The sequence below is a fragment of the Hyperolius riggenbachi genome, chromosome 11 (assembly GCF_040937935.1).
Source record: "Hyperolius riggenbachi isolate aHypRig1 chromosome 11, aHypRig1.pri, whole genome shotgun sequence".
NCBI classification, from domain to species: Eukaryota; Metazoa; Chordata; class Amphibia; order Anura; family Hyperoliidae; genus Hyperolius; species Hyperolius riggenbachi.
In genome coordinates, this window is record NC_090656.1 from 192919418 (window position 1) to 192933976 (window position 14559).

Below are 14559 nucleotides of genomic sequence, written 5' to 3' on the forward strand. Positions count from 1 at the left end.
GAGAGAGGCGCCAAATATTCTAAAATGTTTAAAATGAGAGGAGGCAGAGGTGGACTTACCTCCCTAAAGCAGACACACACGAGTGTTGTGTATATTCAAAACAACAAAAATGTACTTATATACTCCAGAAAGTGCAACGCGTTTCGTAGGCATCTCCCACTTCATCATCAGGCAATAGAAACGGAGCATAAAACTCAAATAAGTCTGGTGCAAAGCTCAGCGCCTCTGTGATAGGCTGGCTTAGTGGCACAGGTAGAAGCAGAGTACCTCTCTGTGATAGGCTGGCTTAGTGGCACAGGTAGAAGCAGAGTACCTCTCTGTGATAGGCTGGCTTAGTGGCACAGGTAGAAGCAGAGTACCTCTCTGTGATAGGCTGGCTTAGTGGCACAGGTAGAAGCAGAGTACCTCTCTGTGATAGGCTGGCTTAGTGGCCCAGGTAGAAGCAGAGTACCTCCCTGTGATAGGCTGGTTTAGTGGTGCAGGTAGAAGCAGAGTACCTCTCAGCAATAGGCTGGCTTAGTGGAACAGGTAGAAGTAGAGTACCTCTCTGTGATAGGCTGGCTCAGTGGTGCAGGTAGAAGCAGAGTACCTCTCTGTGATACTGTATAAGCAGACAGAGGCGCCAAAAGGATAAAATATTCTAAAATGTTTAAAATGAGAGGAGGCAGAGGTGGACTTACCTCCCTAAAGCAGACACACACGAGTGTTGTGTATATTCAAAACAATAAAAATGTATTTATATACTCCAGAAAGTGCAACGTGTTTCGCGGGCATCTCCTGCTTCATCAGGCAGTAGAAACGGAGCATAAAACTCAAATAAGTCTGGTGCAAAGCTCAGCGCCTCTGTGATAGGCTGGCTTAGTTGCACAGTTGGAAGCCGAGTACCTCTCTGTGATAGGCTGGCTTAGTGGCACAGGTAGAAGCAGAGTACCTCTCTGTGATAGGCTGGCTTAGTGGCACAGGTAGAAGCAGAGTACCTCTCTGTGATAGGCTGGCTTAGTGGCACAGGTAGAAGCAGAGTACCTCTCTGTGATAGGCTGGCTTAGTGGTGCAGGTAGAAGCAGAGTACCTCTCTGTGATAGGCTGGCTTAGTGGTGCAGGTAGAAGCAGAGTACCTCTCTGCGATAGGCTGGCTTAGTGGTGCAGGTAGAAGCAGAGTACCTCTTAGAATACACAATGAAGCTCCTCCCACTCACAGATAACAATTTCTTAGCAGTCTTTGCAAAGGTATAAAACCTTCTTCAGAAAGTGGCATGGCTAAAAAACAACACCTAACATCACCCCCCCCCCCCCCCCCCAACTACTGCCTATAAAAATCTTACCCAGTTTAAAAGCATTTGAATTGTGTAGCATAAGAATTCTCAGACGTTACTCACCATCTCTCCAGTTTCTGGGTTGATGACATGGTCTTTATCAAAATTGAATTTTCCTTTATCATCCTGGAAAACACACAAATTCCATGACATCACAGCAGTATATTTAATCCTTTAACAATAACTGCATGGTTATTCAGAAGTGGAAATACCACAGAAAGCCGCCCCTCACCCACTCCCAGGAAGCAGGCAAAGGCAGCCTTCCTGTCCTCTCCGTTTAAAGTTAGTGGTAGATGAGGCCACCTTAAATAATAAATCACTATAGCTATAGAAGCCCTAATATTTTCCTAGTTGCTAAAAATACCACTCAGTGGCCAATTCATTGCCAAAGACTTGGACATTTTCTCACATACACTCAGACAGGCCCACTCAACTTTTTTTCTCTATTTCGCATCCCATTGTGGTTGTGCGCATTGTTTCTGTAGGATGTATTAACCATGGGTCTTAAAGTGTCAATGGGAACCATGCTAAAAAAAAAAAAAAAAAAAAAAAAAAGAGACCAGATACTTACCCAAGGAGAGGTAAGGCTCTGGGTCCTAAAGATCCTTCTCTCTCCTCTCCCGATGCCTTCATTGCGGTGGCAGCTCCTCCGTTTAAATCCCCTGCCACGGAGGACTTCGGAATTCTTCAGGAGCAGAGTTCTCCCGAAGACAAGCGGCTCCATAGTGCGCACACTCGCGCGAGCACCCTCTATCACGCACGCACGCACAGTATCGAGCAGCCTGTCTTCGGAAGCACTCAGGCTCCCCGAAGACTTCCAAAGCTTCCCTCCGTCGATGGAGAGAGCAGTATTTGACTAATTTAGTCAAATACTGCTACTGGGGATCCTGCGCTGGAACGGACACCGGGAGAGGAGTGGGAAGGCTCATTAGGAACTAGAGCCTTCCCTCTCCTTAGGAAAGTATCTTTCTTTTTTTTTAGCACAGTTCCCATTGACTTTTATGTCAGCCCTGGGCTTACCCCTATATCCATGGGTATGTGGAACTAACAAGGTTGGTTTACATTGTAGGCATTATGTGTATTTGCTGGCTTAATGTGCATTAGGTTAGCCATGTTGCACGGCTTGATTATTATCCAATGTGTCTATCCCATCAATCACCCTGCGATCAGAATCGGATCAGGATCGATCCATTCCACAAAGAGCACATCGATTTGCAAAAGACTGGAGAAGGAAATATGGCCTGATCAACTGCCACTCAACAAATTTTCTGTCCTGCTCGATTGATTTTTGGTCAAAATTGATCCAAATAAGATAGATGGACATTCTGGGGTGGAAAAGAATCCCGCAAGATGCGCTGCTGTAATAGGAGATGCTGCTAAGAGGAGAGCGGCTACGGGGGAATATAAGAAAGGAAGCGACCGCCCGCTCATAAGGTAACAGGAGTGGCAGCCGGGGGGGGATGAGGCGGGTGGAGTTGAGGGTCAGGCACCACCTACCCATACTAGGGCGCTATACTGGGCACTATGCTAGCTATACTGGGCACTATGCTAGCTATACTGGGCACTAAACTAGCTATATACTGGGGTACTATACTAGCTATAGCTATACTGGCCACTATACTAGCTATACTGGGGTAACTATACTAGCCATATTGGGGCAACTAAACTCCCCATACTGGGGCAACTATGCTAGCTATGCCGCAGCACCCCTGCCACCCCTGTAACCCGCTGCGCACGACACTGTCCACTGTCCCAACCAACGGTGCATTGCATTGTATGCATGTATTTGATTACAGCTAGCAGGTGAAGCAGTAAAACCATAATGCATAGCCATAGAATATAAAATTAAGACCACATACCTGAACAAAGAGTTTCCCGCTGCCGTGGCCTAGTAACTCATGCAGGCCAACCTGAACTTCAAAAGATGGTCCGCGATACTTCATAAAGACATCCTGTAAAGAAAACACTAACATAGTACATTGCTGCAACATACATAGTGCATCATACAGGACTCAGGTGAACAACTGACTTATAGCTTTAGGAGCCCCTCTCCAATTCAAATAGCAAGTTTACCAACTTACTGCCAAGCACCATCTTAAAGTGGATCCGAGATGAAAAAACAAGTAACTTGTCTATATATCTTATCTAAAGTTTAGATCGTTTACATAGCATATCTAGCTCCCAACAGCTTATGCTCATTTATTCCTGTGATACAATGAGGGCAGCCATGTTCTGTTTGTCACATTTTCACAGGCTGAGGGCTGGAGATGCTATCTGCTTGCCTGTGTGTAAATTCAGTCCCCTCTCCTCCTCCCCTCTGCCTCTGAAATCAATGGCTAGTAACCTCCTCCTCCTCCTGCCCAGACTGAGCTCACATAAGCCCTTGCTACAGTGCCAAGGCACTGTGAAAAAGCTGTGGGTGAGGCTTGTTTAGTTTATAGGGAATTAGAGTATTAAAACAAAAAAAAAAGTATTTAGCTTGAGGAATGCCCTATAAACTATATGAAAGGAACTCAACTATGCAATGAAAAAAAGTTTATCTCGGATCCACTTTAAAGTGAACCCGAGGCCATCCTTAAAAGTAGAAGGCTTAATACTTACACAAGTAGAGGGAAGCCACTGGCCAGTACCAAGGCAGTCTGTGTCCTCCTTGATCCCACTGTTGCCGCACATGGATCCTCTGAATATATCTGACAAGGGCTTGTCAGATATGTTCTCGTGGCTGCTTTCCACGCCATGTAGAAGTGTGGAGTAGAACTGCAAACTTTTAGAGGGAGGCAGACAGTGGCAGTGTGCTCAAGGAGGACATAGGAGGAACCATCTTAGGCAAGTATCTAACTTTTTTTTTTAAAGCGCCACCTCGAGTTTGCTTAAAGGACCTCGGTTGCGAAAATCTTCAAATTTAAAATACATGTAAACATATACAAATAAGAAGAATATTTCTTTCAGGGTAAAATGAGCCATAAATCACTTCTCTTCTATGTTGCTGTCACTTCCTCAGCGCACCAACGGACAATAAAGATGGCTTTTCTTACAAGTATGCCGCCGCTCCAACGAGCCAGGCCAGCCAATGGAATATGTGAAAGGAGCAATACAGTACCTCTTCCGGCCGTGCGGTTGGTTGCATTGGAAAGCCTCCCCGTGGCGCTCCTGGATAGTGCTATAAGGGCCTGTACACACTGAAAAACGCAGGCAAAAACGCAAGCGCATGCGTTTTTAAAGTGCCTGTAGTTTTAAAAACGCATGCGCTTTTGCCTGCGTTTTTTGTGCGTTTGCATTTTTCTTGTAATTGCTGATTGGCTAAAGAATCCTTTGTTTTTTTTCTAGTTTACATTTCAACAGGAATCAGGAGATTGCAGAGTCTTCTGGGATTCTGACTTCTGAAAAGCGCAGGCAAAAACGCAAGCACATGCGTTTTTAATGCGTTTTTCATGCGCTGCGCTTAAAAAAGCGCAGCAGGCACTGCGTTTGCGTTTTTTTTAAAAACGCATCGCACCAGTGTGTACAAGTCATCACGATTTTCATTCTTTTTCAACAGACCTTGCGTTTTTAAAAACGCATGCGTTTTTAAAAACGCAACGCAAGCGCAGCAGTGTGTACAGGCCCTAAAGCATGAACTAATTCCCGCAGGGCAACCGCTTCGCGGTATTGGTTTTTGACCCTACAAAGTTTGGCATGCGAAAGCAGATGCATTTCTGCGTGAGCATGTCTCACGGTAAGCCATTTTAGCCAGATTTGCATAGCCAGACTTGAAAGGGTTAAGCTTGATGTTGAGCAGGCATACATTTTCTTCTGATTACACTTTAAATTAAGTAGCGATATACAGTATGGCGGCAATTGAAGTTAGTGTAAATCTCTTTATGAACCAAATCCAAGGTTCCATTCAAATGAATGGAGCTGCAGATTGATCACATTCTATAAATACCCCAAAAATGTCAAAGACTTAATGGCAAAGTAAAAACTAGAGATCATCCCTTTATAAATATGGTGAGCTTAAAGAAGAGGTCTGACTGAAGCCTCTGCTGATGTAAATCTCCCAGCATGCATCTTGCTGTGCAATGTCTAGTTGGTATAACATGATTAGGAGTCCTGCCCAGGTATGTAACTATATTTACCACAAATAGCAAGGAAAACAACCAAATAAAGTCTGAGAAAACATTTGTGCTGGGGCAGGAGAATATTGTAACAATATTTAATTCTTAAAGTACCATTAAACTGAGAGGTATACGCCAGCTATCATAGTCATTTCCTTTTAAACAATACCAGTGCCCTGGCTGTCCTCCTGATCACTTTGGCTGCAGTAGCGTCTGACTCACAACTGAAACAAGCATGTCGCTAATCCAGACACACACATCTGCATTTTTGTTCAGGGTCTGAGGCCAGAAGTATTATAAAACAGAGGGCTCGGCAGGTCATCCAGGAAATCTACATGGTTTAAAAGAAAATACATACGGCAGCCTCAATATCCATCTCAGTTCAGGTGTACTTTAAAAGGAACCCTGAGACAAGGTGGCTTCCTCCAGCCTCCTTCAGGCAGTGGCCGCAGGCAAAGAATGCTCCTCGCTATGGGAGCACAACGGGGGTGCGCATGTGCCTGGGCCACAAATGCACAACAGAGTGCAAATGGTCAAAGTTACCGGGCCAGCTAGTGAACAATCTGAGCGCCCCAGGAGGACGGGCAGGGAGCCCACGGCCTGCAGGGAGCCAGAGTAAGCCCCAGATAGGTATCAATGCTTTTATTCACTTTGTCTCCAAAATAATGATCACTTAAAGTCCATTGTAAGCTCTACCTTGTCTTCCTCCACTAAAAATGTCAGCTTGCCGCGCTCAGTGGCAGATCCAACCGACAGGACATTTCCCAAGGAGACATTCTTAAACCCAACGCTCTGTCTGATGTCATCATCTGCAACAGGGAGACAGCAAATTGTAAAAATATAAAAAAACACATTATAGATTAGTAATAGGTGCACCATGTTAGCCACCAGGAGAAAAAATAGTGTTAAATTATCGTGCTGGTGGAAAACAAATATATTTGGAGAGAAGAGATCCATTACAAGTTTGTTCTGAGATCCAAAATCCTCAAAACTTCATAAACTGATGGGAAGAAGCCAGTAAACAGCTCTTCCACCATGAAGCTTTAATCTCTCTCCAACCCCCTCCTTTCTGGCCACATTAGTTATGGGAACAGGGTGGGAGTGGCTGGGGATGTTCAGACGGTTCTTAAAGGAATCATCAGGGAAAAAAAAACAAAAATCAGCTTTACTCACCTGGGGCTTTCTCCAGCCCCTTGCAGCCAACTGTCCCACGCAGACCGCTCCGCTCTCCGTCGCAGTCCTGGGCTCCCCGCACGCTGTTCAGGATGACCTCGAGGTCTGCGTGGGACAGTTGGCTGCAAGGGGCTGGAGAAAGCCCCAGGTGAGTAAAGCTCATTTTTGTTTTTTTCCCTGATGATTCCTTTTAAAAAGACAACTGAAGTGAGAGGGATGTGATTATTTCCTTTTAAGCAATACCAGTTGCCTGGCAGCCCTGCTGATCTTCTGCCTCTAATACTTTTAGCCATAGACCCTGAACAAGCATGCAGCAGATTAGGCATTTCCAACATCGTCAGATCTTACCTGCATGCTTGTCTCTGGTGTTATTCAGACACTTCTGCTGCAAAATGGATCAGCAAGGCTGCCAGGCAACTGGTATCATTTAGAGAGGACCTGTAACTTCAAAAAGAGCCCTGGGGACTATTTACCTCGGGAGGAGGAAGCCTCTGGATCCTTATGGAGGCATCCCCCGTCCTCCTCAGTCCCACGGTGGCAAATCCCCAAACCACAGCCAACAAGTTGTCGTGCTGTGCCACAGGCGCAATAACGCTTGCAATATTTACCTTCCCCGGCTCCAGCGCAGGCGCAGTAGTGGCTCCCCGATGGGCTAAGGCGGAAACAGCCAAGCCTTTTCGGGTCCGCTATTTCCGCCTTAGCTCGAGCCAAGAGTCGCTACTGCGCCTGCGCTGGAGCCGGGAAGGTAAATATTTATATGCCCGCCAATCGGTGACCTCTAGTGCTGCCACCGTGGGACAGGGGGAAGCCTCGATAGGATCCAGAGGCTTCCCCCTCCCGAGGCAAGTACCCCCAGGGGCACGTTTTGAAGTTACAGGTTCTTCTTTAAAAGGGAAACAAATATGGTAGTCTCCAACTCCTTCTCCCTTCAGTTGTCCTTTAAGAGTAAAAATGTATTGAACTTGGCACTGGCAGCTGAATCACATTTAGATTATGCTGGCCTCAGTGGAAACACATATCAGGTGGGGGGTTTAGTAGGAGTGGCCTTGTGACATCCAAGCTGAGGAAAAGCAAAATAGATTTACAGCGTTACAGTAGAAACTAGAATTATTAGAATACGCCAAGTGGATATAGTGTCCCGGCTGCCCAACAGCAATGCACGGCTTTCAGCTTTAGCAACTGTCGAGTCACACATGCAACAAACATCCAGCCCGTAGATTTGAAACACCTAGCCTGTATACTCATTCTGGGTCAGAGATTCAGAAAAGTATTACAAGGCAGAAGAGGACAATCACAGCCAGGAAACCACCATTTTCAAAGTGGAGTTGACAGTGGTTCCTTCCATTATAGTATGAATAATAAATCCCATATCTATGCACAGTATAGAGTTACTCACAGTTCGGTATGTTGATACCAGCAGGGATGCCACTTCCACTGAAAGTGACTACATCCAAGGAGGTGAAGTCTGGTCGCAGGAAGGTGTCCTTCTCGTAGGCAGATGGCCACGGAAGCGATGCCACGAGGGTCTCTGCGGCTGAGACAAGCTGGGCAAAGCGTGCGCTCACTAGCTTGTTGACCACTGCCACGAAGCCTGTGGATAAAGACAGTTTGTTACCAATGAGAAGTGGCAAAAAAAACAAACAAAAAAAAAAAACACCTCCAATTTTTACATTACAACTTTAAAATGTTTGCCTTGTTTCAATAATGAGGTGTCCAAGTCTCTGGGAACTATCAAGGCTTATCTAGTTATGCTCTTCAGACGATAGTTGGGCATGTCAACATGTGACAAACGACTAGACAAGTGACTGATAACAAGCGGTTTGCCAAATCCAACAGGTGGATCGACTCACACGACCGTTGGGCTAATATTATGCAGTTGGCTGCATGTGTACAAGTCATTTGAACGACTTGTACTTGTTTTGAATGTGGCCATATGGCGCAATTCGTCGTTCGCTTGCATGTGCAGTATGCAAATAACTTGGTTGTTCAGTTGGTTGGCGTGTGGATAATACAACTTATACAATCACTTGGTCGTACGGTCGGTCAAGTTGACGGTTAGTCATACGGAAGATTTGCAGTGTGTACAAGCCTTTATACTATTTGTTATTGCACATATGTTTAGCTATTAGCAGGAAACCTTGCTATCAGTGGGATCTGTATGGGACAGCAAGGTACTGTTGAGTGTCAGGTCCCATTGGAGTAACGCACAGGATTCTGACGTACGCCCGTAAGTTTTTCTTATAAGGAAGTGATTATCAAAGAATGTGGAAAATATAACCGTGATTCATAATATATTGTCATGTTTTCAATTATCTGTGTGATTTGTTAGTTATCTTTGCTTTTATGGGATTACACAGAATTTTTAAGATTTATATGTGCTCTTCAAGTTACTCTACACTTTAAAGTGTACCCGAGGTAATGTAACATGATGATAGACGTGTATGTACAGTGCCAAGCATACAAATAACTAGGCTGGGTTTCTTTTCTTTTTCTGCTTGAAAAAGATAAATACTTCAGTATGCAAGTGACAGTTTCTCGCCAGTCAGGACCTGGTCAGACTATAGTGTAATCCTCACTGATAAGGGATTACAGCCATAAAAATCTTGCCTGGCAGAGAGCAGCTTCTGAGTGCACGAGATGGCAAAAAATATTAATAGTTCTTTTATTTTAGCTCTGGGACACTTGAAAGACTGCATCGTTGAGCAGAGACAACATTAAATCTACTTTTTTTTTTTTAAGTTTTTAAACATAAAACAAAACTGTGTGATATCTAAACAAAAAGTAATTTATTAGGAGTAGGACAATAGATACCATTGTTTATCTCATCAGTTTATATTCACCTTATATTTACTTTAAAGCTGGCCATACACTGGCCTGATTTGCCGACCGTTTCGACAGCAGATTCGATCACTGGGATCAAATCTGCTGCCAATCGTTCGCGCTACACGCCGAATTTCGATCCATTTCGTCCGATCCCGTCGATCGCTCCGTGCGGAAAATTACCGTCGATCGCCCGCGGGTAGGAAGCGCGTCGCTAGCGGCGTTCGAGTGCCCGACGACCGACGCAATAGAGAGGCAATACATTACCTGCTCCACCGGCGCGACTGCTCCCGCTGTCACCGCTGCTTCTTCTCCGCTCTGGTCTCCGGCATGCTTCAGTTCCTCCTGCCCGGCAGGAAGTTAAAACAGTAGAGGGCGCTCTACTGTTTAAACTTCCTGCCGGGCAGGAAGAAGTAAAGCATGCCGGACCTGGAGACCAGAGCGGAGAAGACAGCGGAGACCTGGGGACTGGAGTCGCGCCGGCGGAGCAGGTAATGTATGCGGGCATGCGGGCGGGGGGAGCGGCGGCAGCACCACCACCACAACAGATTGTGAACGGTTTCAGGCTGAAATCGGTTCACAATCTGTTTGCAGTAAAGGCAGCCATACGATCCCTCTCTGATCAGATTCGATCAGAGAGGGATCTATCTGTTGGTCGAATCTGATGGCAAATCGACCAGTGTATGGCTACCTGTATCTGGTTTTACAAGCAATACCCCCCCATAACCCTCAATCTTTGAAGGATTGCCTCATTTCTAATACATTTATTGTCATACAGAAAGATCTGTTAACCTTTCTCCAAGAAACCAGTGTAGACATCAACCCTCATCCACCTCAGGCCAAATGCTTTTCTGCTCGTGAACTGTTGGTCTCTTAAAAGAAACCTGAGGTCTGAGACATATGGAGACTGCCACATTTAATTTTCTTTTAAATACCAGTTGCCTGGCAGTCCTGATGACCTTTTTGATCAGTAGGGTCTAAATCACACACATAAAACAAGCATGCAGCTAATCTTGTCAAATTTGTCAGACATCTGATCTGCATGCTTGTTCATTTGGGTGCACACATAACAGTGTGAAAGGTTGCGTTTTCAGTCATGTGTTTGTTTTTTTTTCACTTTTAGAGCATTTGCATTTTTTCTGCATATGCTTTTTTCTAGTGTTTTGCGTGCGTCTTTATGCATTTGCATATACGTTTTGTATGCGTTTTTATATTGCATTTTATGCAAATCACTAGGAAGACAACAGGAAGCGAAAATGCATCACAATTTTTTTTAAAAACGCATATAAAAACACATGAAAAAAAACGCATACAAAATGCAATACACTGTGTTCCCATTGACTTTCATTATGTGCGTTTTTGAGTATTATGCAACAAAATGCATATGCGTTTTTTAATGCGGATCATAGACTTCCATTAGTGGCAAAAGCGTAGCGTTTTCCACAACGCTTGCGTTTCTGCTAAATGTGCACCTAGCCTAAAGGCTCGTACACGTCTGATGAAAGGCAACGACAGGTCCGTCGTCACCTCCCGCTGGGCGGTTTTCAGCAGACAGTACAGCGTGTGTAAAGTCTGTCGGTGGACTGATAAGGCTGTTTCTGAGCGATCCGCCGTGCGGATCATTCAGAAACAGCCTTATCAGTCCGCCGACAGACTGTACACACGCTGTACTGTCTGCTGAAAACCTGCCCAGTGGGTGGTGACGACGGACCAGTCGTTGCCTTTCATCAGACGTGTGTACGAGCCTTTAGGCTAAACGTATTAGAGGCAGAGGATCAGCAGGACAGGCAGTCAATGTGCATTATTTAAAAAGAAAAAACATGTCATCCTCCATATCCCTCTCACCTTAAAGGATACCCGAGGTGTGTTTAAAGAATGTTATCTGCATACAGAGGCTGGATCTGCCTATACAGCCCAGCCTCTGTTGCTATCCCAAACCCCACTAAGGTCCCCCTGCACTCTACAATCCCTCATAAATCACAGCCGTGCTGTGAGGCTGTGTTTACATCTGTAGTGTCAGTCTCAGCTGCTCCCCCGCCTCTTGCATAGCTCTAGTCCCTGCCCCCGTCCCTTCCCTCCAATCAGCAGGGAGGGAAGGGATGCAGGCGGGGACTGGAGTTCTGCAGGAGGCGGGGAGAGCAGCAGACTGACACTATAGAGATAAACACAGCCAGCTCTGACAAGCTGTTTGTCAGCAGCGTGGCTGTGATTTATGAGTGATTGCAGAGTGCAGGGGGACCTTAGGGGGGTTTGGGATAGCAACAGAGGCTGGGCTGTATAGGCAGATCCAGCCTCTGTATGCAGATAATATTCTTCAAACCCACCTCAAGTTCTCTTTAAGTTCCCTTTAAAAAGTATTATTTCAAAATTTAGACTACTACAAGATGTGGGCAATAACTAATGAATGGGGAAAGTATGCGGTGCAATTGAGTCATATCTTTAGTATATATTTTTAATGTATCTAATGTTTGAGTATTTTAATTTTTTGGGGAGCTTAAAGGACCTCTGTTGCGAAAAACTTGTAAAATGAGCCATAGATTACTTTTCTCCTATGTTGCTGTCACTTACAGTAGGTAGTAGAAATCTGACAGAAATCTGACAGAACCGACAGGTTTTGGACTAGCCCCTCTCATCATGGGGGTTCACAGGGATTTATTTCTTTTCAAAATGCACTTAGTGAATGGCAGTCCAACTGCCAAAAAATGTACGGTGAGCAGGGAGGCTGGCCAGCATCTTTGTATAAATCTTATTCACGGAGTGTCTTTATAAAGAATAAAGACCATGCTGAGAATCCCCCATGAAGAGATGGACTAACCCAAAACCTGTCGGCAATGTCAGATTTTTACTACTTACTGTAAATGCCAGCAACATAGGAGATAAGTAATTTATGGCTCATTTTACTCAGGAAGAAATGTACTTCTTATTTGTAGGTGTGATTTTCGCGACAGTTCCTCTTTAAAGTGGAACTGACCTTAGAATTTGATACTACAAAATATATAATCTGTTGCTTAATACTGCTTTAATAAATAAAAATGTATTTTTGCTGTAATATACCTGTCAGATGTCCTTATTTCTGTTACTGCATTCATGCTGCAGTGTGCAGCCATATGTTGGCTGGCAAGTTTACAGTGCCATCCAGCTGATTTCTACTTCCTCCACTCCGCAGCTCCTTTCTCCAATCACTGTGCAGTATGCAAATTGCCTGTGGTAGTGTACAGTTACAGTGAGGTCATCTGGCTGCGCCTGTGTATGTAATGTCTGCCTGTGTTTTCCAGCCTGTCATTTTAAGCTTTTGTGTATGCTCTGCTGTCAGTGTGATTTATGGTGGTGGTGTATGGGTAGCTGACAGATCTCTCTCTTATCAGATTCGATAAGAGAGAGATTTGTCTCTTGGTCAAATCTGCCCATACATGCTAGGTGTATGTCTACCATTAGACACAAAACACTGACATAAATCCACTTATGCTAAGTAGTGTACACATCACAATACACACCACGCAGACAATTTATTAATAGCTGAACAGCTGAAAGGTGGGGGGCAAGTTTCTCTCCTAATTATCTTCCCTTATCAACAGCCATGCTGTTCAACAGAAAGTACACACAGTCACCCTCCAATTCCTTTTCCCTTTGCCACAGTTTACAATTCAGCCTTATACTGGGCATATATGGGTCGACCCCTGTCGCATCCCCGCGTGGATCGATTCCCGCTCGTCCCCTCCGGCGCTTCTTATCACCCGCTCGATTCGCCGCTATTGTCCGCCTGCGGGGATCGAGCGCGGAATCGATCCCTGCAGTGATCGGACATGTCGGATATTATCAATCGAGCCATCAGGCTCGATTGATAATCCTCAACGCCGTGTATGCCCAGCATTAGACCCTGAGGGAATCCTGAAGGCAGCACTGCAGGCAAAGTAACCTTTTGGATTGTCCACAAGGTCCAATTTTGATTGTATGTAAAATCGATACAATCTGTGATTTCATATAGAGACCAGGTCACTACCACCAATCCGCAATTAAGCGTGCAAATATACTAACTCTAGCTAATTCCTGTAAAAAGAAGGGTTAATTCGCAACCTTTCTAGCGATAGCAAAACTAACAATAGTAATATCAAAACGGTTATGGTAACGTTTTCACAGGAAATGTGAACTCTTTGCAGAGATTTCTGTCCTGGTCAGCCTCTATTTCTAATCTTCCATGGACCTTACACAAGCTTGCAGATCAGGCGTTTGAGTCTTCTGACTGGATTAGAGGCTTGGTTGTTTGAGATGCAGATGTGTGATTCAGACACTACTGCAGCCAGAGAGTTCAGTAGGATAGCCAGGCAACTGGTATTGTTTAGAAAGGAAATCTTCCATATTCCTCTCACTTCAGGCTTACTTTAAGGTTTGTGGCACATAAGAACACACTTATGTGCCACACTTTGCAGAAACGCTGGCGTTGCGGAAAACGCATCATTTTTGCCACTAATGCAAGTCAATGGGCTGCATAAAAAAATGCATATACAAAAACAGCACATGCGTTTTGAAACATATTTTTAAAAATATTGGTTTCGTTGCATAATTTTCAAAAATGTGTCCAAAATGCACATAATGGAAGTCAATTGTAACGCAATGTTTGCGTTTTGTATGCGTCCTCCTGTTCCCCCCACACCCGTCTCACCACTGTCACAAAAACAGCTATTTCAACTCAGTCTGAGCTGCAGATAGTCTCGGTGAGGTGGCGAGCTGCGGACAGTCTCGGTGAGGTGGCGAGCTGAACCCACCACAAGATTTTCACAATGAAACCTTCATCGACAAACGACCATTTACACAGTATTGTGTAACATAATTTAAAGAAAGGTATTAGACGATTTTCAAGGATAGCAGATTACCTGTGATAATTATTCATTCTGAACCATCATGACAGATCCCATCGTGGACGGTCCTTTTAATGCACATCGACCTCCCACGATAATTACCGCAATCATTTAAAGTCATGTTCTCACCCGTCCCGCGGTTCCTGAATTGCAGAAGATGGATCGGGTAACAATCATTCCTCAATTCTTTTGACACTGCGTTTTCCCTGACCCATCTTCCAAAATCTTGATGTGGGTATTCAGCTTTACAGCCCAGGGGCTGTAAGCTTGTTCAACCTCTGCTGCAAATCCCCCAAAGCTCTG

The 14559-nt window shown here is 44.8% G+C and overlaps 1 protein-coding gene across 2 annotated transcripts in view; it reads right to left on the reverse strand.

Moving 5' to 3' along the window:
- The window catches only part of DPP3 (dipeptidyl peptidase 3), an 83367-nt gene that overhangs the window by 13950 nt on the left and 54858 nt on the right, over positions 1-14559 (reverse strand). For both annotated transcript variants that reach the window (XM_068259518.1, XM_068259519.1), the window contains 4 exons: positions 7977-8171; positions 6104-6216; positions 3173-3265; positions 1377-1439 (listed from right to left, as the gene is read on the reverse strand). In XM_068259518.1, the coding sequence (XP_068115619.1) occupies positions 1377-1439; positions 3173-3265; positions 6104-6216; positions 7977-8171 (464 nt within the window). The remainder of the gene's footprint in view (positions 1-1376; positions 1440-3172; positions 3266-6103; positions 6217-7976; positions 8172-14559) is intronic.